Raw genomic sequence first — 25,243 nt, 5'->3', positions numbered from 1 at the left:
TATAAAGTGAATTCGCCCCTTTGGATCACGGGAGTAGTAGTTCGAAAATTTGGAAACATCACATTTCGAACATAATACGTCTCAAATATAAACTACAATTCCCATTCTCCAGTTCGGTAGCTCCGGGCTTTATTTGGATGTTAAAAAGAGGTTGATGTTGTTGATGATGATATTGTGAGGCGCAGTTGCGAGCTGAACAACAGAAAGTCGTATGCTTAGAGACGGCAGGCTGTTTTGCGGTAGAAATCATAGCTGCCAGGTACCGAATTCGTCATACGAATTTAGATCGCAGAGAATAAACCCGAAGGTAAACGCAGGTGCAATGCTGTGAAAACGAAGTCTTGTCTTTTATTGTCGTTCTGGGTTTGTCAAATTACATGCATTTACTTTTAGGTCTCTTCTGAGAAAATGCTGTGATGATGTCATTGTAAAATCTGATGTCAGTTATGAGCTGTCAGGAATGAGAAGGCACGGATTCTGGTAGTGTCAACGCCGCTCTGATGCAGTGCTGTAGCCACTGCTGCGTTACGGGAGTTTAAGTATTAGACCTGTCACTGGTTATTGTTCGCGTTGGCTTAGGCCAAAGCAGCCCGGGGCGCCGTGCAGATTTCTGCAGCCCCGAAGTACGAGTGGAGAGTCCGGTGTTGCAACTGGCAGCAAGGACACATGACTGCATGGAAACTGCCCAAATCTCGGATCTGGCAGTGCTCTGTTGTTTGTTTATTGTGGTCCTTTAAGTTGCCTGTGGCATCGCAAATGATTTATCTGGCGTGCGATGCCGGGATAAAACATATACTGTAGCCTGACCGCCTTATTACTTTCGCCTGAAAAGTCGCAAACGTTGATTTCTATGGCTGTGCAAAGAGAGAAATAAGTGTTGGTGGAGTTTAAAGTTAGCTGCCAGTGTGTAGGTCGTATTGTACTGTGCTGCGTTTGGTTCAAAGGGAAAGTAACGTTTGCACCTCTTTCGTGGTACAAATTTATAGTTTATAAATTTATAGCGTTAGTGGATGAATCATGCATAAGGCCAATTTTGACGAGAAACACGACCTAATGTACAGTGAGAGACGTGTCTAATGATTGCTTGACTGAAACGTATGCAAACACAGGTCATGCATACTGTAAACGGAAATATTTCCAACACCAACCTACAATAGCTAACTGTTTAAACATCTCTGAGGCAGATACAGTTATCACTTGTTTTCTTCTAAGCATTAATTATTTTGATTCGCAGTATTTTGCCTCTTCAAAAAAGGATTGCCTTGAAGAAAGTTTTACACCGCTTTCACAAATTCCGTTTGCCAGCTTCAATAATTGTCCTTGTCGTTTTCAAAACGGTTAATTTATTTCCTCCTTGCATTTGTTAGACGTAAGAAACCTCTGCAGAGATGTTACAGAGGAACCAGCCGTTGGAGTTTTTTTTTTCTTCTAGGACAAATACGTTTATAGTTTAGAAGAGTTACAGTGAATTACACTCCACAGCTTCCCCCCTTTGTAAATCAAAGACTCATTGTTGTATTGTTGTAGAGAGCTCTGTTGTTATTTTTATTAATCAGAGACCCGTTTAGTTTGTCTTTTAAGAAACTGGACTCCATCCATTTTTGATTGGAGTAAAAAATACATTTTCTTATTTGTATGAAATTTGTGTCGTTTCTTTAAGTACCTTGTCCTGTAATATTTTGTATTGCTTTGCAATGAAATCGCTTTCTCTGTTTCGTCCAAACCTTATGCAATGCGCTTACAGAAGTGCAGCAATCATACTGCAGCAGGATGAGTTAAGAGAAAAAGCAGTTGTTTTGTTAATTTTTTGTTCATTTTTCTACCTTAGCTTCAAAGCACATAAAAGATAAACAAATGTGCAATCTGCTTATAAATGTGCTTAGTGCAAGCCTGCTGCTAATATGTACCAAAAGCAGTGTCTTTCCTTTACAATGTATTCATAAAAAAAATGCGTTTCTTGATCTGTTTTCCTTTTCTTTTGTTCTGGCTGATGTGAAAGCTTGCTATTGGTTCACAAGTGAAGTAATCCTTATCAAGAAAATTTCTCACCCTTTCATCATCCATTCTTCAAACCACTCTGAGAGGCACTTCAGGGTTAGAGAATGTAGAAACTCTATGAGTCACCATTAACTATTATTAACCATTAACTATTAACTGCATCAGACTCACTGAGTTCATGTTAGATGTTCATAATGTAAAAGGTGGGAACTTGTTTCACCAATGCTGATGGTCTATAGACTGGAACAGGTGCTAGCTAACATTTAAAGTCTTCAAAGTTTAATAACATATGTTTTTTTTTTTCTTTTCAGCTGGTGTGTAATATAGCACCAGCATGACCCACGTTGTAGACTGATAGTGTCAGAGCTGAGAAGCTGGGCTTAGTCAGTACTGGGCTGGGAGATCACTTAAAGTCGGAAAAGGAGGCTGCTGTAATAAGTGGTGTTGTGGGATTGGAGGTGGTGCTTTGCCCTCTGGAACACCATTTTAAAATCAATCGCTTAGTATCGTGACCAGTGACACTGGGTTATAGGACAGCCTTCCCTTGAAAGAGATGGTAAACCTTGGTCATTAAGTATCCTAAGAGGGACTATTCAAGAGTTGGGGAGTGGATGGGTGAAGCAGTGTGTAGCCTCTCTAGAGGATTTACTGCATAACTGGGGCTACAGAATCATGTCGCCCTGCACTTCAGGGTTTGTCCCTGAAACGAAGTTTGTCCCGTCCTGTACTTGAAAGACTTTGAAATCCTTTGTGATGAAATCTACTATAAAATGTAAGGCATTTTTAATCGTCACAGTTTTAATCATTTCCATGTATTAATTGTTAATGATATGTATTTTGACGGATTACATATTAGATGTAGTTTAATTAGCCTGTAGAGTAAAGTCAGCTAAATAATCACTTTTGTAGTAATCATGAGTCTAGCAGTGCAGTGTTTTAGACAATGAGGTATCAACTTTTAGTGCCAGTATGGACTTTTGTATTTTATGTGCCAATACATTCATTTCTGAATCTAGCACACTTTGATTCTGTCTTCTTGATTCAGGGACCTATTTAGAGGAAACCCAATATCCATACCCAATATCTGTGATCGCTGTTTCTCATCAGTAGGAAATATTATAACCTCAGCACTTTGTAGACATAAACCACAATGGCCTGTAAAATCAGAAATCTTCAAATAGATGTGTTTTGTCATATGCTGGTATGTTATTAAACTGAATACTGTATTTGTGTTGTATCTGCAGCAGAGAGGAGGATGTCAGAGAACTCGAGTGACACGGAGTCCTCTTGTGGATGGACTATCATAAGCAATGAGGTACGTTTGCTTGTGACCTGCTTTTGTACGTTTTGACAGCTGAACAATAAACTTGTGGTTCTGAGGGATAGAATCATACTTGACCACTTATTGTTGTAGAAACTAGAATTGGTGAGCTGGAAAGGTTTGTCTGCTAAAACACAGTTCAAGCCACACATTTTTTTTTTTGCCAGTTCTGAGTGTGTTTGGGGAAGGCACATTATTATAATAATATGTTCTGCAAGAAAGACCTTGTCTGTAATCCCAGGTGGTCATTTTTGGGAAATTGTTTCCATGGCTATGACTGATCAGGTTCTCCAAAATTACTTTTTTGTGCTTAGGCATTTTTTACTTGCTCAATTATTTTTAAAATATGTAAAAAATATAATGTGCTTTTCAATTTAGATTTTGGTATGTTAATTGATACATTTCTATGATTTATGTAATACAGTTCTTAGGTGCATGTTTTTTGGTGTATATATAGTATAGCATATTATATATGTTTGTTATATAACATTCTCCAGAAGCTTTTTACCTTCATAGCAGATGAATGTTTTATTTTGGTGGATTATTTCTTCAGCGTAATCTAGTATGTTTTAATGTGTATAACTGCACCTTTTAAAACTGTCTATTGGATAGCTAAAATGGTCATTTTTAAAATAATGTTTACTTAGCTAATTCATCTTGACTTTACTTTCTACTTTTAATATTTACAAGATAACTGATCCATATGTCCTGTGTGTCTTTCCATCATTTTCACAAGGAAAGGTAATTGAGCTTGGGAAAGCAGTGACATTTCCATTTTTATAATGGAATAATTAACTATTAAATAGCCTAAATGCAATTTCCAGTAATTTGTTATCCATTAATTGTATTATCATACAATGTTAATTTTAATAGTTCATTCATAAATTATTCATTTTTAATAATGGGGCCTACAAGCATATCTTTACAATTTTTTAGTTAAAGTTATTAACAAACGTCTGTCAGCAGGAATCCATCATGGGTGCTGTGTATCTGTTGTGAAAATAAGTTGCAAGTCATGTTCATCCACATGAAGAATTGTCCTTCTGCCAGTTGGGTTTGATAAGCTGGTGGGCTTTTCCTTTTACTTTGTCTGAGTAAAATGTTTTCAGGTTGCATTGTGGGCTATAATCCCTTTTCCCTACTTATATTTTTCCCCACTTTTTATTTTTAATGGGAGTTGTTCCTTTGGCTTATTTAATTTTATTTTTTTGGGATGCAGTTTTTGAATTGAAAGAAGCAGTGTAAAATCTGGAAAGAACAAATTTTTTTTTTTTGTCCTTTTATCTCAATTAATTTGATAGTTTTGGCTCATTAGAAGTAGTAGTTTGCTGTACAGTAAGTGGTAATTCCTGTAAGATTAAACACTAGACTTATTGTTAACCATGTTTTTAAATTTGAAAATAAATACAATAAAATTGCCCCTCCCTTCACGTAGGTATTGATTAATTTGTAGGCTAGTTTCTATACATTGCACTAGCTGTCATCGAAAGATAGTACCTCTTGTAATGACCAGACCTTAGATGTTTTGTTTTCTGTTGTAGCACTGGATAGGTGATAAAGCCCTGCGTGACTCCAGACTACTTCCTTGTGTTTCGGGTATGATGCTAACAAGTCAAAAGAGCTGAAATTCTGAGCCTCCGACCTTCATATTTCAAATGAAGGAGTCATCTTTGGTGAACTTTGTTTTGGGCTGATCGAAAGCCATGAAGTGCATTAACAAAATCTTCACCTATTTTAAAAATGTTCCATCAGATACAGGCCATTGTTAATGTGACTGGTGCATGGACCATGACCTCAAGTTACGTCTTAACCACTAGTGTCCTTACAGACTACCTTGAGAGGAAGTGCTGGTGTCCAGCTATTATTAATAAGATAGTGCATCAAAATATTTTGTGGTTTTGTGTCATCTGGGAATTTTGGAAAATAAACCACCTTGATTCGAGGACTAGGAAAAAGAGCAGATTGTGGAAAAACAGACATGGCCAAGCACATTGGTTCGTACCTGTTCTACAGTCTCTGTTTGCATGGGGTTCAGGTTGTTGTATCTGATGAGTAGGTTTTTATCCCACTGGTTTATAGCACTAGATTTGATGACAGGTAACCATTGCGTAGATATGAGAGGCCCCTGGCAAACGCATAACGCAAATGTCTATTAACGGGTTTTTATTTTGTGATGGGTGCATGGGCTAATGGTTTGGTCTCATTTTTTTATTTCTTGTGGTTCAGATGAGATTAAGGATCTCTGACTATGTCTCTTTTTTTTCCCCCGGCACTGTTAAGGGCTCTGACATTGAAACGCTTGGCCCTGAGAACGGAGGAGGAGATAGTTTGGACGTCCCAGAGAACCTGCCTGCTTTAGAGGAGGAACTGCAGGATGTGCCATCAGTCCAAAGGGGTAGGTTTTCTGAAGCCTCTTTATTGATTACTCAGTTATGCCAATAATTGAGTACTATTATGGTATCAATAATAATTATTATGTTGTAATGGGATCTGCAGATTGTATTATTTCACTGCTGTTACTGTCCTTTTCTTTATTGTTTAACCTGTGCATCAGTCACTGATTTCTAAAGGAGGTCTTATTAAAATATCAAACAAATGCAGCTTCTTTCTATTCCTGGAGTCATGAACCCTGTGCAGAATTACAGATTTTCTCTTGTGCTTACTTGTTCTTCTACAGTGTCTTTGCCAGTTAACAAACACCAAACCGTGTCTCATTTCTCTGTGGCTAGGTGGCAGTTAGGCATGCAGTCAGTAGGAAAGCAAATCTGACTCGCGTCCACATTTCTTCTCCGTTTTCAAATCAATGTTTTATAGCCAAGAGCAGTGAAGAGAGGGCTGAGACATCTCTTGAAGACACCTTAAAAGAGGATACGTTACAAGAGACACTGGCTGTTTCTGAGGTAAATTAAAATTTCTCAGAATTCCTTTAGAGTTTGTTTTTGGTGAGCTTAGAGGTAAAGAAAAGACTTTTGGGACCTGTCCCCTTCCTAGCTTACATTTCTATTCCCCCCCCCCCCCACCACAAGAAGAAACAAAAAATTGCTTTTGTGGGCTGTTTGGTGTATTAAACGTGTTTTATGCTTTCCTCCTCCTCAGGTAGGACAAGAGCGGGCCACAGAGGAACAGGTGACGTTTGGGTCTTCCAGTGATCACTCCGACATCGTGACCCTGGAGCCGTCAAGGGCGGCAGAACTCGGGGTCTGGGAGGACAGGGGCAGTGAAGAGCAGGAGACGGGGGCCAGCGAGGAGCTGTATTTGGGCACCTCCTCCAGCAGCCAGTATTCCTTCAGAGCTCCAGAGACGCGTAAGCACCCCAATAGATAGATAGAAAGATAAGACTTTATTAATCCCGAAGGGAAATTGATGTGTTACAGCAGTCCAGCCCAAGACAAACAAAAACAAACCTCAGAACAGTCATAAAACAAAAGACAACAAAATAAATATAAAAATAAATAAATTAAAAATAAAAATAAATACATAGGTGTGTGCAAAATGTGATGATCATAGTCACTGTAAAAACAATAAAATATGTGTGAAATGTGCATAGGTTTATACAGACAGATTGTCCAAAAAGTACAATGGAGCAAACATGCTGTCCATAGATGAGCAAATGAAGGGCTAACAGTCCTAGCCTAGGGCAGCGTTATACACCCTGACAGCTGCCGGGAGGAAAGACCTGCGGAAACGTTCCCTTGAACACCGTAGCAGGAGCAGTCTGTTGCTAAAAGTGCTCAGCTGCCCAGTAACAGTCCCATGAAGCAGATGAGAGGTGTTCATGATGGCTGTGAGCTTGGTCAGCATTCTCCTCTCAGCCACCACCTCCATGGGGTCTCCAATGGCTTTCCTCCTTTCTTCCATTTTGATTTTCTTTCAGACAAGCTAATGAATCAAACTCTTGAGGTGTGAAGTGTAAAGCTTTTTTCTGTATTCTTTTCTCCTTAGTCTCAGTTGATTTTAATGTCACATCTGCCTGTAAAACTGAAACAAACCAATTCCTGAATATGAAATGCCACATTACTACTGTTTGTATGATGAAAGAAATACTAGGTTCCACAAAAATATTTTATTTGAATGATGTAACACTAGATATTTTGATTTTGCTTGTGTTTTTAAAGGGTATTTTTAGTATCTTGTGCTTGTACAGTTAAATACAGTTTTATAGGGGAAACAAATGATACAAAATGTGTTTTATGATTTAAATTAAGTGGACCATTATAATAGTAATCACTTGGAGTAAGAGTCAGAAGATGTTTCCTTTGTTTTATATATGAAAGCAGGTTCATTGACAAGCTTCTGGAAACTTCCGGAGAGTTTGAGGGACTTGAGGAGTCGTCTGACAGGGTGTCTGTCTGGCAGCCACTCTCTTCCAGGTGGTCAGACTGAACATGGTCTAGTGCGCTTCTCTCACTCAACATAGGCTGTGTTTGCAGTGCTCCTGACAGGCTTCTGTCAGTGCTAATCCTGTGTGGTGACCTGTAAACAAACTGACACCCTTTTAAAGGCAGTTTATTTTTGAACTACTGTGCGCAAGCCGTGGCAGGCTTTAGCTGTTGGCTGGGCTGACTGCAGAGCTTTGCAGCATGTGTGTAAGCAGCAGAGAGAAAACCGGTATACTATTTTGCCAATTACTGTGGTGGGTATCTAATCCTGTAGGTTTTGAGGTACAGATATTCTTGAATGTCACAAAGATCCTTACTTTAAGTTTTTATATTTTCACCTGGCTTGAAGCCTGTGTTTAGTGAACTTGTTTAAATATTTAAATGTGGTACTCACCAGGAAGCTCTTGACTACTAGATATTGCTTTTCCTATATCCTATATTCCTTAACACATTTCTTTACTGGAAGTTTTTTTCCCCACTTTCAGAGCTATTCCAAAATAGTTTTACTAAAAAAACTTTTTAATGTGCTATCAAGTCTTCAGCTCATGAATTATTTAAAATGCTCATTGATACTGATGCAATAAATTCATGCAGCTCTTCGAAAAGATGACTCTGCCTACCCCCTTATTTTTTAAATAAGGAGGCTGCATTATTTTATTGTTTCCTTGGATATTTATCTAATCATTTTGCCTGCTGCATGTTTGAAATCATTACAGCCAAAAGCAGGACTTTAGGAATGACTAAGATTTACATTTCATTTCAAGTATTGTATTTCTAACTTGTAAACTTTTGACTATTTTGATCTGGCTTCTGGGAACAGTGTTGTTTATAAGTGTATAGTTTTATGAATTCAAAGTTCTAAACGTGGAGTTGCATTCAAACACTAAATATCAAATTAGTCCAGGATTATAAACTCTTGAAAGATTAAAATAATACTTAGTACCCTTTTCTTCTCTAGAGATACTGCTGGAAACAGAAGTTTTGAAACCGACTGCATTAAAAGACTCAGTCATTTCGTAAATGTTGTCGCTGGTGGTGTCTATTACAGATCTGTGTGCTGAAGCAATGCTTGCATGACACATGTTTTTCTTCAGGAAAAGTCAGGGGATCTAGTGCTAAAAATAACATCCTTTTATCATGGAACTTGGCAAGTGTGCTTGGTTTTAATACTTCATCTAGGTCTCTCAGTCAGCCTCAATGTCTCAGTGAGCTCCCTATTTGTAATAAAGGGGAAAATAATAAAAAGGCTCTCTTGCAATACCTGCAAGGCATTTTGTTTGATCGGTCCATGGGACACGATTTTACCTTCCAGGAATGTAATAATTGAGAGCCACAGTCCGATTTATCGATTCATTCTGTTTTATTTTACTTTTGTTGGTGCACGCTTGTGTATTGAGCGTGAGAGTGTTGAACCAGGCCTCTGCAGGCCTCCTGGGTCAGGTCACTCGACGGGAAGTCGCTCTCAAGCTGGTCTCCCTTGATTTTTCTTGCGTCGGATTGTGGCCGTGTTTTGCGTTCCAGTGTTTCCGGCTGAGCCCCGGGTGGACGACTCGAGCAGCGACGAGTCGCACGAGCGGCCCAGTCCGGTCTTGAGGAAGCGCCGGGTGAGGAGAAGCACGGCGCCGGCCTCGGGGGCGGAGGAGGGGCCGGCCGGAGGAGCCGGGGAGCAGGAACAGGAACCGCAGGCGGCGGCGGCAGTGGTGACCCCTCAGGGCCACGTCAGCGGCACCCTCAACAAGTGCATCCTGCTGGCACTGGTCATCGCCATCAGCATGGGCTTCGGGCACTTCTACGGTGAGTGGCACTCCGCTTGAGAGCCCACAGAGCAGCCTGGACTGAACACAGGCTGGCAATACTGCCCTTCACAGCCGAGCCGCTACCGCTGTGACAGCACAAACTGCTCCAGTACCCGAAACGGTGACTGATAATCAGTCAAAATGAAATACGTTCTGAACAAAATACACAAAAGGTTTATTTGAAGGAAAGGTGAAACCGTATAGGCTAACAAACAACCTAAAAGGTATTTGATTTGACATCTTTAGGCATTCATTGGATAAAAGTTGATTGCCAGCCCTTTTTCTGTGGAAAGCTGTGTAAATCTGGCAAAGCTGTAATGATGTTGTCAGTTCTAAATGGTCTGCATCCAAAGCACTTAGCATTTGGCTTATTTATTTGATTTTTGTCTGCCAAAGTGACAAGTGACAAATGGTACTTTGGTTCATATTCAGTTGGGTAGTAAATAAGGAAAACAACTATGAAAACCATGTAATTGTAACTTGGTAGAATGGTCCTTTGTGCCAGTAGATGAGATTATTTCATTTATGGGGAGGGAACTGTCAGATATCTAATTATAAATTAATGATGTCTCTTCAGAACATTTTACTGCTTTTGCTTTACAGGTATATTTGAAGGTATGAGGCAGTGAAAGCAGAACACTGCTCAAAGCCTTTGATGGATAAGTAAGATGAATGTGATATCACAGGCTGTTTGAGACATGATCTCAGTTTTGTGTTTGTGCTTTGATTTTGTTTGAAATGCATGAGAAAGCCCCTCTTTACAGTAGTTTGCATACTTGAATTGCCAGAACTCTTTATTCCCCAGCACGAGAGTGTGAGCCCACTTTTCCTTGACATACAGATCTAGTCATTTTTTAAATATGTTTGCTCTGGAGTAAGAAATGGGTTAAAGACATGACAAGCCAATTTCTTTTCTCCCATAGAGACTCAGTGATAGCTGAGGATCATGCTGTTTTATCCTCTAGAATGCTCGTTATCTGCCAGGAGCAGAAAGCCATGCGGCCCGCTGGTGGTAATTGTGGAGACGGACTTTGAGCTGTCAATTTCTGTGAAAGTCTCCCTTTTAACGAGTCAAACAGATTAAGGAAACAAGCCTTGCATGTACTGTTAGAGCTGTGTTTCAGTGCTGTGAATCTCGGAACTCTGTGGTAGCTGGCACAGTGCATGTTAATGAATCTGTTAAGCTGAACAGTCGCTGTGTCTGGGTGCATTTTTATTTTCTCTTGTGTGTGAACTCATGCATCTGGCGTCTAAGAGTTAACCAATGGCCAGCTTAGTAGCTGGATTTTTCACGTTCTTGTTTTAGATATTGTAACCCTTTCCTCATTTCTTCATCAGTGATTATTTTTACACAAGTGATTTTATAATCTGCTCTCATACTTAGTAATGGAGTGTGATTTTAAATCGAGTTATTCCATTGCCCTCTGTGAAATGTTTTGGGCTGCAGGCTGTGTGTGATTGCAGGGTTGTGTAGCTGTTGGTCATTGTGCTGGGTCCTGTCAAGAACGATAGAGATGGTTTTTGACAAGGGATACAATATTGGTGGATGTGAGCAATTGCAATTGAGCAGACAACACCTGAGAAATCTTGGAATGCTGTGCTTTTTTGTAAAATCTTTTTTTTTAATTAGTTTGTGTAATCAAGCTGTGAACATCAATTCACTTTGTGGCATGTTTTGCTTTTAGGGACAGTGCAAATCCAAGAAAGGCAGAAACTGGTTGAAAGGCTCCATGAGAATGAACTGAACGATGTGCGAGATGATCTGTATCTGTGTCAGAAGGAGCAGGATGCCATTGTAGAGAGTAAGGTGGGTATTCTGCCCGGGCCTGAACTCTCTCTTTCCAATAGTTTTTTTTTCAAAGCTGCCTTCAGTCATTTATTTATTGGTGCCTTTTGTTTTCATAATTCAATTAATTGTATATAAAAGCAGCTAAATGTTTGAAAGATTATAATATTTAATACAGGACGTTTAACAAAACTGATCTTTGTCAGACTCTAGAAGTGTGTGTGTGAGCATCTGTATTTGACTGCCAGCAGCTCAGCTTAGCTCAGCCACATATTTCCTCTTTCTGCCTCACTGGCCTGCCTCCGAAGCTTCCATTTAAGAAAACAAAGGTGTTCTTTGATTTTCCCAACTCTGTCTTATTCGTGTGGTTGACATTTGGTTTCTCGTGTACTTTAAGGTGAACTTTTGTTTCAGTCTTTTAGTGTTTATTGGTTTTACATTTGCAGCCTTTTCTGGTGTAGTTCACTCTGAAAAGGTTTCAGCAGCTTGTGGTGTAGTTAAAAATGCTAGACCTGTTGCAATTGGTTGTCTTGGTCTGTGACTTTTTGGCCAAAAAAAAATGAATTCCTACATTTTGATCAGGTAATAAACTGTTGTGCGGACCAGTGAAAATAGTTTTGTCGAGTTCTTTAAGAAATAGCATCAAGTGCTGCTACAATTTCAAATAGCTCAAGGCATTCAGAGCAAAATTTAGAAAAGTTGGACAAAAGCCTTATCTTTTTGGCTTTATTTCCAGAGTTTAATTTTCTAGACTATGTATAGGCATTCAGCCAGTTTCAGAAAAACTGTTTACTGTTCTGCATGGATGCTTTTTAGTAAAGTGACTATAGTCACTTCATCATGTATAGTCAATCTGTTTTACAATTACAAATTGGTCTCCGTATCATCCTTCGGATGAGACATAAAACCGAGGTCCTGACTCTCTGTGGTCATTAAAAATCCCAGGGTGCTTCTCGAAAAGAGTAGGGGTGTAACCCCGGTGTCCTGGCCAAATTTCCAATTGGCCCTTACCAATCATGGCCTCCTAATAATCCCCTTCTATGAATTGGCTACATTACTCTGCTGTCCTCCCCACTGATAGCTGATGTGTGGTGAGCGTTCTGGCGCACTATGGCTGCCGTCGCATCATCCAGGTGGATGCTGCACATTGGTGGTGGTGGAGGGGAGTCCCCATTACCTGTAAAGCGCTTTGAGTGGAGTGTCCAGAAAAGCGCTATATAAGTGTAAGCAATTATTATAATTATTATTATAATCTTTGGAATAGTTAATGGTTCATTCCATGATGAAAGGTAGTTCCCTACTTGAACATCTTCATTTCATCTTGCAAATTCATGTAAAAACACCAGTTGCTTTTATGCAATCCAAATGTACACAAATCATCTCTAAAACCAACAAGATTGTTTCCTACACATGCACAGATATACTGTTATTCTTATTTCTGTGTCCTCTTTCTATTCTTGCCTTTCTCAATGCCCACATATTATTAGTTTTTCGTGATCTTTTCAAAGTCGTTCTTGTCTGTTGATCACAACTTCTTAAAAATCTCACAATGTCTGCTGTCAGAGCTGTGCATTTCTGGGCAGTGCCAAGAAGCTGTGGTTTTGCTCAAAAAGTGATGCTCTTTCCACATATCTAGGAAGTGGTAAAGCATCTGAGAGAAGACCTAGAGGAAAAGCAAGACATGGTGCTGTCCCTGACAGGGATTATGGATACTATAAGTAAAGAGAACCAGCAGCTCAGAATGAAACAGGCTGAGCTACAGGTAACTCTAGCCATTCCTAAACTCTCCTAAATATCTTAATATCTTAAGTATTTAGTGACCTCAACACACAGGAGGTCCTGTGAATCATGCTGCTGTACTCCCTGTATTATAAAATCCCCCCACTCACCGCAGTTCAAGCTAAATGACCACACTTCATAGTACATCTGGCATAATGAGTTTTTCATTATTTATGGATTATTTAAAGATCCAGGCCAGACTTCTGAGCTTCCCAAATGCAAACAGAAAAAACAAATCCAAGTGGGTTATTCCCCAGTTTTAAATTATAGTTGGTATCAAGGGAGGCATTGTACAACAATTTTACTATTGTTCTATTTCTTCAAATTAGAAATGTTTTTGCCTAGAAATGATCTAGGGTTTATTAACACAAAGCCAAACGTCTCAGTCTAAAAACTCAGACTTCTTTGGAGGTATCGCTGCTCTTTCTGGTGTATCTCTAAGGATGCTGTCTTGTAAATAGTTATTGATGGTGTTACTTAAAAGATTGTGCTGTGACTAAATACACCATTGATGTTTGTACAATTTCAATTTCTCTTCATGGAAAATCAACTTTAAACATATTAAGGTTGCTAGTAACCTGTCCACTGTTAAATATCCTTGTTGTAATTTTGAATGCTTAGAAATAATGGTAAGTATTATTGTACTTAAAATGTAAGAAGGAATTTTAACTCAATTTGAAATGACATTTTTTGTCTTGCAATTAAACCATTGGAAAAACTTGGACCATACACTGAAAGATGCAATTTGGACATATGTGATATATTTCATTTATTTCTACCTCCTCCTTTTTGTTAACAAAGTCTCAGAAAGAAGACCTTGCATTGCGTTTAAAGCAGACGGCAGAAGAAAGACATACGATTGAGTCGCGTCAGAAAAGTCTGGTGAATGAGAACCAGCATTTGAAGAACTCCCTGGAGCGTGAAGAAGAGTCTCTGTCCACCTTGCAGGAAGAGCTGAGGAACCTGAGGGCACAGGTCAGGAGCTTGGAGGAGGTGGGAGCAGGAACGGACTCTATCATCACGGAGAACCAGAGGCTGAAGGACCACCTGGAGGAGGAGAAGCAGCGCATCCACAGTTTCCTGAGGCAGAAGGAGACCCTGATGGCCGAGGCTCAGATGCTCAGGAGGGAGCTGGACCGGGAGAGAAAGGTGACCGATGAGCTCAAAGAGGAGCTGGAACGCATGAGCCGCACATTGAAGGACGAAGGGGAGGCAGACCCAGAGACGGAGGAGCTGCAGGCCAGGCTGACGGAGCTGGAGAAGAAGCTTAACTTTGAGCAGCAGCGCTCGGATTTGTGGGAGAGGCTGTACGTTGAAACCAGAGAGGAGAATTCCAAAGGCGACAAACCCAAGAAGCCCAAAGAAGGCATTTTTACTAAAGTGAAGGAGACCTTTGACGCTGTGAAAAACTCCACGAAGGAATTTGTGCACCACCACAAGGAACAGATAAAGAAAGCCAAAGAAGCGGTGAAGGAGAACTTGAAGAAGTTCTCCGACTCGGTGAAGTCCACCTTCAGGCACTTCAAGGACTCTGCCACACGTGCCTTTGACAAAACCCACAAATCCTATGAAAAGAGGTATCAAGAAAGGAAGGATGGAAAGCCTGTTAAACATGAGTATCATGAGCCCCCACGCCATCGCAGAGATCAGGATGATGGCCAAGCATCTTGGCAGCATCAACACCAGAGGCCATTTCACAGGCACCCAAGAAAGTCAACAACTGATACCTATCAAGCTAAACAAAACATGCGCAAGACAGGGGCTAAAACTTGCAATAAAGAGGAAAGGGAATCGCACAGGATTCCCAAAGGATGCTCTGGTGTGTTTGATTGCGCATACCAGGAATCGATGAGCTTGTTTAACAAGGCCCTGGATCCCATTCGAGCAGATGAATTCACTCAGCTGATCCGCAGCTACCTTAAGAAAGAAGTGGATCACTTCCACCACTGGAGGGAGTTGGAGAGTTTCATCAACAGTTTCTTCCACAACGGAGTGTTCATACATGACCAGATGCTGTTCACGGATTTTGTCAGTGGTGTGGAGGAATACCTAGAGGACATGGATGAATATCAGCAACACAGTGATGATGTTTTTGAAGATTTGGATGAATATGTATACAGACACTTCTTTGGTGATACCTATTCAAAACAGTATGGCCCAAGGTAAGTTCTTGATGAGAATAAAGGTTTAGCCTTAAAAATAATGTTTGCATGTTTGTTAATTCTTTTGACCTTTTCTTATGTGGTCTGAAATCAGCCATTAATGATAAACTGATTTATATCCAAAAAGTACAAAATTCTAAAAATCCCTGCCTTTTCATTTTGATGAAATGGAAACGGAAACGGTTTTCAGAAGGTGATAAATAACTATGGCAGATAAGTAACTGCAGCTATAACGATTCTGCACTGTGTAGTTATGAGTGCTTAACATCTGTTGTTTGTTAACTGACTGCATGTACCAACACTTAGTCTGCAATGCTCTTCTGTCTTTTGCCAATAGGTTTGAATGTCTGTAAGTCCTACATATTGAATGCTCTTCACAGATTATGAAGATTATAACTTGGTTCTTTAAAAAGCTGAGAGGTGACTTTGAATTTTTGTTTGCAAATTACAGTAGACCCTTTGACGGGCCAGATTCAAAAAATACAGACGATAGGCATCGCAGACAAGAACGGAAGCACCAGCGAGCTCATTCTCGCCATCACAGAGAGAGGAAATGGAGCAAACCTGGTCGCGCTTCAGGAAGACACATGGCGAATGTCAAAATAGAGCTGGGTCCAATGCCCTTTGATCCAAAATATTAAAAGCATCTAGTTCATGTTTTATTAGTGGCTAACTTGGGTGATATTTAAATTGCAATGTTTTGTAATGTGAAGTGGATGTCTTTTAAAACTGAAAGGTATTGAGTCACTTTATGTGTGATTTTGCAGCACCTTGTGTGTTTTAAAACGCAGCTTACAAAAAAAAAGTGCAGCTCGGAATACTGGCTGAATAGTTTCTCGCTTCCCTGTGCTGTGAAACACGTCCTTCTTAAATCCGATCTACGCTGGTGGATGCTTTGTCCTTTCCTTTAGTAGACACTTGTGCGCACTAGGAAAATAGCTTTTACAAAAAAAAAAATAAGTTCCAATATGATTATCTGTACATTGACATTAAAGCTTAATGTGCTTTTATTTGCTTCGTGGGGAGGAAACTTGTGGGGTTTGCGGTGACAAGTTTCATTATTTATAGTGTTGGGAATGGCTATAGCATATTTCTAGTTTTTTCTAATGGAATGGGTAGGGCTTTTAGTTTTCAGTGGTTGTTTTTGAATCACATGGCATCCCTTTCCACTCACTGTTACCTTATTCTGTTTCCCAATTATAACACTAAACCTGTAATTCTGCAAAAAGGGCAAGCTGTTTTTCACTTAACATCCCAGCTATTGACTGCTTCGCCTCATGTCCATCCTGCAGCCCCACACTTGAGCCTGGAGTGGGTTTTTTTTATAGTTTTGGGCTGTTAAATGGGATGCTCCGTCAAGTTTTCCATTATTCCATTCCGGAAAATAGAGATGTAGTAGCATGCAACGATCACAACTGTGATATTTCAAATGATCAGGCCTATGCGAAATCATCAGCCTCCGTGAAGGCGATGAATAATTTTCACTGAATTGGGATCAGTGACGGATAGCTACTGTTCAAAGGAAGGTTGGTGGTTGGGAAAAGAAGCACTGAAAACAATTGGGGGCGAGGCGCACACTCGGGACAGGCCACTTGATGGATTTCCTATCTGATCAGGGGTCTTGTGGGACAAGGCGATGTCACTGGCCGCTTCTTTTTTACTGTGTAAAACAAGTCTGGTGAGCTGCACAGCCTGCTAGCTTCTGTTCACCAGAAACCTCAATTACTAAATTGATCTACTAAAATCTACTGCATTAAAGCCCTTAATCTCTATTTAGGACCAAAAACAGTTAAATTAATAAAAGAGGAAGAAAGAGAATAAAAAGTATAGTATACGCTGGCTTATTCTGAAGTAAAATGCAGTGAAGATTTTACCTGTGATTGGGTGATCTTAAGGTACTTGCACTATTACGTGAAAACTTTGTCACATTGGGCTGATTTTGCCATTTGCTGCTGTATTTCAAAACATTAGATACATCTTGAGTTAAACTACCAAAGTTCATTTTGGGGTGGGGGCGGGGTCTTAATTGAAATTCTTTTGCCTCTGATGTATAGTGATCTGTTGTGAAAGATTAAATTTTGCAATTTTTGTTTTCAGTAACATTCCAAGTGTAGTTTTAGTAAGCTCCTTAAGTGAACAGAACTGGTCCGTCTTTGCTGTCATGCTGGTGAAATAGAATGCACTTCACAAAATGACCTAATAAAAAGATGAAGGGTTTGTCGGTGTTGTATTTTTGTGGCATATATGTGAATAAGGTAATTGACTTAAAATGATATGTTTTAAGGAAGTGCGTGTAATGCAGTTTATGAACTACATATTTTACACAACACTATCATGCAGGATAAGGCTCTAAACAATTCTCATAAATTAAGAATAGTTAAGTTTAGTGATTGCAATTAAATTTGTGAAAATCCATTAAAGTGCAATACTGTTTCTAGGCCACCATCTTGACAAATGCTTTTTGTTTATTATCCCTTTATTTTAAGCATTGCATCTACAACCGTTGACCAGAAAGGGAAAAAAGCAAACTATACATCTTGTCAAAAATAGTTCTTAGTTTACATAATGTACAAAAATAATAGTATCTACCCCTTGAAAAAGTTGTCTCTCGTGGTAAGTGGGGTCCACGCTGCAGTCACAGCAGAAGGTGTCCAGGAATCTGTTCACAGTCTTTCTCTTTCATACACACAGATGTTTCTTCCAACACGACCTTCAGGAACGTGAGTGTGAAAGACTTCTGTCTTTTTCACATATTGCTTTACTTCCAAAAATGAAGAAATTTCCTGGAAAATGGGGGGGAAAAAATACATCCATCCATTTTTCTAACCACTTTATCTGACCCTTTATCTGGAGTGCAGGGGATCCAGAGCCTATCCTGGCAACTAACAGGATCAAGGCATAGTACACCCTGGATGGGTCACGCACACGCACACGTACACGTCGGTTTTCCCAGTTAACCTACCAGTGCGTTTTAGGATTGTGGTAGGAAACCAGAACAGCTGGAGGAAATCCATGTGAACATGGGGAAAACATACAGACTCCACACAGATAGTACCCCAGCTCTGAAATTGTACTGAGGGCCCTAGTACAACCAGGCAGCAATGCTAACCACTGTCCCACCATGCCGCCAATAGGAAAAACCAATGTAAAAACCTCACGATTCATCTCATGACTAAATAAAATTCCATTAAAAAGGAACACCTGTATTCAAGCGGTGTGAACTGCCCTAGAAATTAATCCTAAATTGTCTCCCCATGTGATCCGTCACTGACGGGATATTTGCATGACATAATGACAAGTATTTATTATTTTTATGCCTACAAAAAGCAATTATAGTAATTATTTTGTGTATTTCTTTGAATGGGGAAGGCCTTTCTTTTTTTCCTGTGTTTTTAGCAGACCTGTGCGGTACAGATTTTGAATCACCACATACAGATAAATCTGTAGTTTGTTTAAACACTTTCAAACACAAATTTCAGTGTAAAACCATTAGAATAAGGTAAATAAGTACATTGGTCTAAAAACTGTGTTTTTCTTGATCAATTCAAGGCATAGATGCCACTAATGTTAGACTAAATATTTAAACTTAATTGACCATCTAAATCAGATTTCCATGTTAATTTTAAATTGGCAAGTAAATGATCAATTCCAGTTTGTTAAATAAGTCCTAAGGTCATGCACGGAAGGGCTACAGCTCCTCCTCCCGTTTTTTCATCTGTACACAGCTGTGTAAAACTGAGATATTGAATCTGCAGACCTGATCATTCTGTTTAAGATGAAATGGTATGTCTCCTACCTTTGTCAAGACATCAAAAAACACCAGATGGGAAGGCAGTGAGGCCTCGTTGTGAAAAGCAGTTTTCAGCCAGCCTTCTGGGTCAGCAAAGAATAAATCTGCCTCATCCACGTAACTTTTATTTCCAGTCAGGTCTGGTGGACATTGCAGAATTTGCATTTTTATAGGGCAGTGGATATGACTGAAATAGATTGAGCCAAACCGAGGTATATTACTACCTGCAATACATCTATTTAAAGAAAACTGCTTATTCCCTGTAAAGGCCGTGGCAACACAGAGCCCATCATGGAAGCATAGGGCACACACACATGCCCAACCCATTACAGGACATATATACACACAGGGGACAATTTAAAGACACATTTTAACATGGTAAGCATTTCTTCATGCATTTGGTGGAAAATGAACTGATCACCAAGTGAAACCTGCATGTACACAGGAGAACCTCCATGCAGAAGGTATCCCCTTCTAGAACAGAAGCCAGGATCCAACAACTTTGAGCCAGCAGTGTCAACCACCAATTTTGTTTTATTGGAATATGCCTACCCAGTTTGAAACTGTCGATTTTTTTAGCTCATTTTTAGAAAATCCTGTACCCACTCTAGGAGAATTAATAAGTTCTGATAGGCTCCACCAACCTACCCACTCATTAGAACCCCCTACAGTACCTGTTGACATGCTACAACCTGTATAACCATGTACAGGAGGTTCAGTGCTGACATCATCACAATGCTGCAAGCACTTACAGTAGGAAGTTGCGGAGGTCACCATTTGTTTTGCCTGGGGCCGAGAAAACCCTTGACTTGCAAATTTCAGCCTTGCTCCAGGCATATTGCTCCAGATATGCATTGCTGCTTGGGGAATCTTGCTCAGTTGGTTACATATGTGACACAGGCTCAAACTCAAAACATCTGAATCAACTTAACCTCTCCTCTGATCATAGAACTTAACGCCTGAGAGCCTTTTCAAATAAATGATATTAGACGAATAAATTCAGACAGATTATGGTTATGGTAGAATTATGCTTTCCTCTACACTTTCTGACTTTGCAAATTAAGAGTACAGTTCAAACTGAATGTGTAGTGAAGTTGAGGTAACTCTACTTCACAGGATTGCAAGAGTTTGCTTGTAGGCAAAGAACTCTACGGAACCTAATGGCTCCCTTGGCTGGAAGGCAGGTTACCTGTAGAATGGAGTGGAGTGGCAGGGCATCAGGAAGTACACAAAGGGCTCAGGTGTGGAAGAGGAGTACTTGCCCTCACAGAGAGGCTGAATATGGCTCATGACATCCAGGCTCCCACGCTGATGAATGAGTCCTGTGTACAGAGCTGGCAGGAGGTTTGACAGGAGCAGTAAACACACTGCTGGCCTCTTCCAGGCTTTCAGGCTTGCCAAAGAAAAGCCTTAAAGGACACAGAAAGCACACTTAAATTACCTTGATATACTGCAGTTTTCAGACATGACTTTAAATTTAAAGAATCAAGCCAGCACACACACAGTTTGCTACAGTAAGACAAACAATAACCCTTTCAAGAATGGCTGATTATTACATTATGAGCAGCGCCACAAACTAGGCTCCTTCTCGAAGTCTGTCTTGTAATTTAAGATTCCAAAGCCTCAGATCCCGATTTAAAAGCTCATGATTTCCTCTTGTGTTCCAGTATATTTTGGTGGCATTGCAGGTTGGATTCTTTTGGCCCGGTAAGGTACAACACTTACCACAAAACACCATGCACAAGGGTAGCACGGGATAAATGAACCTGAACTCCTTGTGTCCCAGCAAGCTGTAAACAAGCAAAATAGAATTACAGCAGCTGTTTATATGAAGCAATAAAATGAAAACTCTTACTTAGCCCTAACCTGCCAGGCAGTAGGAAGATGTCCTCCCATTATTTATGACAAAGAGGTGCGGATCAACGATAGTCATTCAATTAGCGATTCAAATATGCTAGAATGCATTTATATACGTACAAACAAAATGCTTCATGTGGAGCAGACAATGATGAGAAGTCAGCCTTTCTAAAATCCTAAAAGTTCAGGTTCATAATTTCCTCATTGGCTAGACTCCTACCTGTAAACCAATATTGTCCAGATGACTGTCACCAGCAATATTCTGTATCGCTGTGGAGCCAATGTACATCCATGAAGGAAGAAAGGGAGGTGTGGGCCTAGAACAACTGGGAATCCTTGTGTCAGGTACCAGTGCCAGGGATGAGACCCGTAAAACTCTGCCACATTGTGAAACACATTAAACTTCAGGAAGTTTAGCTGGACCAGGGTCCACTGTGGGGGAAAGGGAAAATCAATAATGACTGAAGGTACACTGAAATAATGCAGTGCTGCACTCTGAGGTTTAGCAGGCAAAGCACATTAACTGAAAATCACTTTTTACCTTGCCATAAAATATACAATCAATTACTGTAGAAATCCCAAGAGTCAGAACCCTGCAAAGAGAAGGAAAGAAATTAAATACACGTGCCATTATGTTAGGCTCGTAGTGATACAGTATGTAAGATTGTATCTGATTGTACATGTACATATGTACTCACCCTACAGGCAAGACACGGTGTGTTACAAGATTCAGTTTATCATCTTCTCTCAAGAAATGATATCCCAACAAAGGCAGCCACACAATAAGAGCAGTAGGACGAATTATGACTGCCAACGCCACCAGAGCCAAGTATTTTGAACTGAAAAAAATGCAAAATAATATTATACACATGCAAGCGGCATTTCTGGCTACAACAGTTTTGTCCGATTGTGTTTTTAGTGCTCTGGAGTTTGGATCGGAGGACCAATATGAACTGAAACATGCCTGACCTGTCCTGCACTTTTGAGCCGTGGAGAGGGTAATAGTGGAGGGCCAGTGTGGTGAGGACGGTCTCCACAGTGTTTGTGAGGGTCCGTGTACAGCAGTACCATGTGAACCAAGAGCAGAGCTGCGAGAAAAACTGTAGGAGGAGAAACACAAACACCCCCCGCCCCCCCAAAAAAAAATAAAGTTACCCCCGCTATTAAATCATTTGTCTCTTCTGCAATATTTAAATTTCTCCATTGCTTCCACAGTGCAGAAAGGAAGACTGACTTTTGTGGTTCCTCAATATGAACACTGTTTTAATTTTGAGTTTTGTGTATGAATAGATCCCTTCTTACCACCCATCTGGCCACTCCCGAATGCTCCAGTCCTCTGATCAGGGAGTACAGCTTTATGTCTGCCAGTGCTGCCAAAAAGGCATGTGCCAGACGTGGCAACCACACCTGCAGGTATACCCAGACACAAGGAGACTCAGAACCCTGTAACACATGCATGCTCTGGACATGCCATAGTTTCAATGACAAAGTTGAATCCATTCATCCACCCATCCATTTTCTAAACCGCTTCTCCCAGTTCAGGGTTATGGGGGAGCCAGAGCCAATCCCAGCAAACAATGGGCACAAGGCAGGGTACACCCTGGACAGGACACCAGTCCATCGCAGGGCACACACAGACACAGACGCACATTCATTCACACCAGGGCTAATTTTCCTTGGGGAAAAAAAAACTTTTGTGTATGAAGTTTGAAAGTTAATCCAAGTTGGAAAATCACTTCTAAATTCTACAGTTTGGAATAAAAACTCCTGGTTGATAATATTGTGAAAGAACATTATGAAATGTTTTTTTTTATTGTACCTCAAATAGTCTGGAATTTAGGGGGAGTCTGATATTGGGATACACAATGAAATGCATAAGAATGTTTACATTTTAAAATAAACCAGTAAAGATGAGATTTAGCCAATTTCACTTAACATCTGATGCACACTGATCACTCTCTGTGATAAAGAACGCGGATTGTCCAGGTCAATTGAAACTTGTATCACCTTACCAACAGCTGAACCGTGTCGTAGTTTAGAAAATGCAAAATTTTATAAATGGATGCAAAAAAGAGAGGGTACAAGTAGCTTCTTATTCCTTCAGCCCATTCCCATGATAGGTATCCATATCTGACGATATTAAGGACTTCTAAAAACACATCGCATATAGTATGACTTCTCTCCTGGCAGATTAAAAAACGATGGTTTTAGTTAACACTGCTGTTTAAATTATAGGTCAATCCAGAATATTACATTTAAAACAATTACGACAGATGAAGAGCACCAAAGCCATTTGAATTAGTTTTTAAGTTTTCTCCTCAAGTATATCAGACACTAACCCAAACCAAGTTTCTAAAACGACGTCTACAATTAGTCTTCGATCAATCAAACCCGTGACTACTTTTTACTTGGCTTAATTCTACAGCTGACTTCATCAGATATAATTCGCGAGCAACACTGCACTCTTTAAGGATACTTGAAAACCAGCTGGTGTGCAACTTCAAGAGACTGCCAGTATTCATCGGGAACAAAGCTTGACTGGACCAGCAGGCAGTTAAGAAGGCGATATGCCACAATAAAGAGGGTCACATTGATACCGACTCCAAATAAACCTTAGGAAAAAAGACAAAATACTTGGTGAGATGACTTTACAATAATCTTATTGGAAAAACGTAGGGTGGGTGTGTAAGATTAACGGAGCAAACCTTTTCAGCATTATTATTATGCAGTCGGTATTAGTTGACCCACAATTATACTATAGACTATAGTGCTATGTCTTGAGTTAAACTGTTCCTATTTTGACTATTTCTTGCTAAAACCTACAACAGTGACTGTTTGTTCCATCTACAGTAAAAAAACAACCTATTGATGATCTTACCATTCTGAAACTGGACATGCGCGTCCTCTTTGCTATATAGTTTTGATTTTCTTTTCCTGAGCTTAACAGGCACAGAGAGTGCCGATTTTCTGTTTAGAGACAGTCTGGCCCTAATTCTTTCCATTTCTTCATAAACAAGGTTCGCTGACAGTATGCAATAACTACATCGCTTTAGCGGAGTGAAAAAACATCTGTATTTCTATTTGTTCTACTTCTTCCGTGTTTAGACAGGACCGATGACGACACATCGGGACGGGTGGGAGGCAGTCGGAAAGCTCAGTCGAGGACCTCTTGCATTTTGCGTTTAAATAATATAATTTGCACTTATTTAACAGATCAATAAAATGACTCATCCCAAAACTGCCTGGTTAGGTCTGCAGCGTTTCGGCACAATGAATGAACGTGATGACAGAAAAGAAGAACATTTCTGAAAAATACAAGTAGTTTGTCCTCTTTGCTACACCGTACACTTCTCTTCTAACAACCGGAAGTGTTTGCAGTAGGTTTGGAAAAGTAGCAGGCTTGTTTCACGCTGCTAGGTTTACGAGTGATTTTTAAAGCAGGTGTGTTTTTGTAGAAATAGTTGTTTATGCATTAACCGGAATATAAGTAGGAGTAAATTATGAGTATTGTCATGAGGATATACTTCAATGCAACATGTTCCTTTTATTACAGTTGTAGCTAGCTTGATAGTTCTCAATGACAATGTGACATTCTGAAATGCTAGTTACAAACACATCATTCTTTTCTTTAAGGAATAAAGACCATTTTTGTTTTCTAAATCACCTGTGCTTTAAACGGGTTTAAATGAAATGTATATTAGACTAAGACGTAAACTTGAATTTGACATTCATTGTATATTAAAAATATAACATAGCCATAACTCCTCTTAATTTCGATGTTGTCTTCGTTTTCTCTAGGACTTGATCGGGACTCCAAACTGACATGTCATCCTGAACATCTGTGGGGAAAAAGCACATTGAGGAGAACGGTATTCGCGGGGATGGTTTTCAGAAGGCTACCTTTTTCTCAGATAGCGATGGCCACCGTTGTTGGATTTGCCGGAGGACTGTACGTGTACAAACCCATCTACGAGAAGTATGTCAAAGATCAGAAGTCAGCCAAGGAAGAAGACGAGCAGAACCTATCAGGCGAACAAGGAGAGCCACGAAAGAAAACTAACTGTGCATGTGAAAACTAAAGCGCTTTTTATACGAATATGAAAACTGTGGAACAGAAAATACATCAATTTAAAACCCAGTTACAACCTTCAAATCTTCCTCTCTTCTGAAGAATAAATGATTGATTTTTTATTGTCCGGTGTTACACCAGTAAATTGCAAATGTTTGTTTCATCTAACGTTTATCTGAATTTTTTTAGGGTTATCATATTTGGGTATTTTATAGTAGATGTATATCCAAAACAATGGAGTACTACAGTTTATTTTTCTCTAGTACCACGTGAGAAAAATATTTACCTTGTTCCTACGTGGCAGAT

At 39.8% G+C, this 25,243-nt stretch overlaps 3 protein-coding genes across 10 annotated transcripts; 2 read left to right on the top strand and 1 right to left on the bottom strand.

The window, feature by feature from the left end:
• The first annotated feature begins 107 nt into the window (after positions 1–107).
• On the top strand, positions 108–17,438 carry ccpg1 (cell cycle progression 1). Of its 5 annotated transcripts, none has more exons than XM_088640917.1 (11): positions 108–259; positions 3,243–3,313; positions 5,600–5,714; positions 6,134–6,219; positions 6,416–6,623; positions 7,594–7,689; positions 9,220–9,492; positions 11,180–11,301; positions 12,917–13,042; positions 13,861–15,221; positions 15,673–17,438. In XM_088640917.1, exons 2-11 carry the CDS (start codon positions 3,254–3,256, stop codon positions 15,860–15,862), a joined length of 2,637 nt encoding a protein of 878 aa, XP_088497043.1. In that variant the 5' UTR covers positions 108–259; positions 3,243–3,253; the 3' UTR covers positions 15,863–17,438. The 5 variants fall into 5 exon arrangements, with proteins under 5 accessions (XP_088497043.1, XP_088497044.1, XP_088497042.1 ...); XM_088640918.1 differs by having other exon boundaries at positions 138–307; positions 7,597–7,689; XM_088640916.1 differs by having other exon boundaries at positions 138–307.
• Positions 17,439–17,679: 241 nt separating this feature from the next.
• On the bottom strand, positions 17,680–23,915 carry pigb (phosphatidylinositol glycan anchor biosynthesis, class B). 2 transcript variants are annotated; one of them, XM_088640921.1, is made up of 12 exons: positions 23,747–23,887; positions 23,345–23,480; positions 22,881–22,998; positions 22,171–22,275; positions 21,838–21,968; positions 21,567–21,707; positions 21,410–21,461; positions 21,089–21,300; positions 20,737–20,801; positions 20,201–20,420; positions 19,018–19,198; positions 17,680–18,004 (listed from the first exon to the last, which is right to left on the bottom strand). In XM_088640921.1, exons 1-12 carry the CDS (start codon positions 23,868–23,870, stop codon positions 17,885–17,887), a joined length of 1,605 nt encoding a protein of 534 aa, XP_088497047.1. In that variant the 5' UTR covers positions 23,871–23,887; the 3' UTR covers positions 17,680–17,884. The 2 variants fall into 2 exon arrangements, with proteins under 2 accessions (XP_088497047.1, XP_088497048.1); XM_088640922.1 differs by lacking the exon at positions 23,345–23,480 and having other exon boundaries at positions 22,881–23,051; positions 23,747–23,915.
• pigbos1 (PIGB opposite strand 1) lies at positions 23,368–25,100 on the top strand. 3 transcript variants are annotated; one of them, XM_088640928.1, is made up of 2 exons: positions 23,368–23,505; positions 24,667–25,100. In XM_088640928.1, exon 2 carries the CDS (start codon positions 24,750–24,752, stop codon positions 24,945–24,947), a length of 198 nt encoding a protein of 65 aa, XP_088497054.1. In that variant the 5' UTR covers positions 23,368–23,505; positions 24,667–24,749; the 3' UTR covers positions 24,948–25,100. The 3 variants fall into 3 exon arrangements, with proteins under 3 accessions (XP_088497054.1, XP_088497055.1, XP_088497056.1); XM_088640929.1 differs by lacking the exon at positions 23,368–23,505 and adding an exon at positions 24,047–24,186; XM_088640930.1 differs by lacking the exon at positions 23,368–23,505 and adding an exon at positions 24,223–24,245.
• The last annotated feature ends 143 nt before the right edge of the window (positions 25,101–25,243 follow it).

This window comes from Lepisosteus platostomus, chromosome 7 (assembly GCF_059453375.1).
Source record: "Lepisosteus platostomus isolate fLepPlt1 chromosome 7, fLepPlt1.hap1, whole genome shotgun sequence".
NCBI classification, from domain to species: domain Eukaryota; kingdom Metazoa; phylum Chordata; class Actinopteri; order Semionotiformes; family Lepisosteidae; genus Lepisosteus; species Lepisosteus platostomus.
This window is presented reverse-complemented; position numbering and strand designations above follow the sequence as displayed.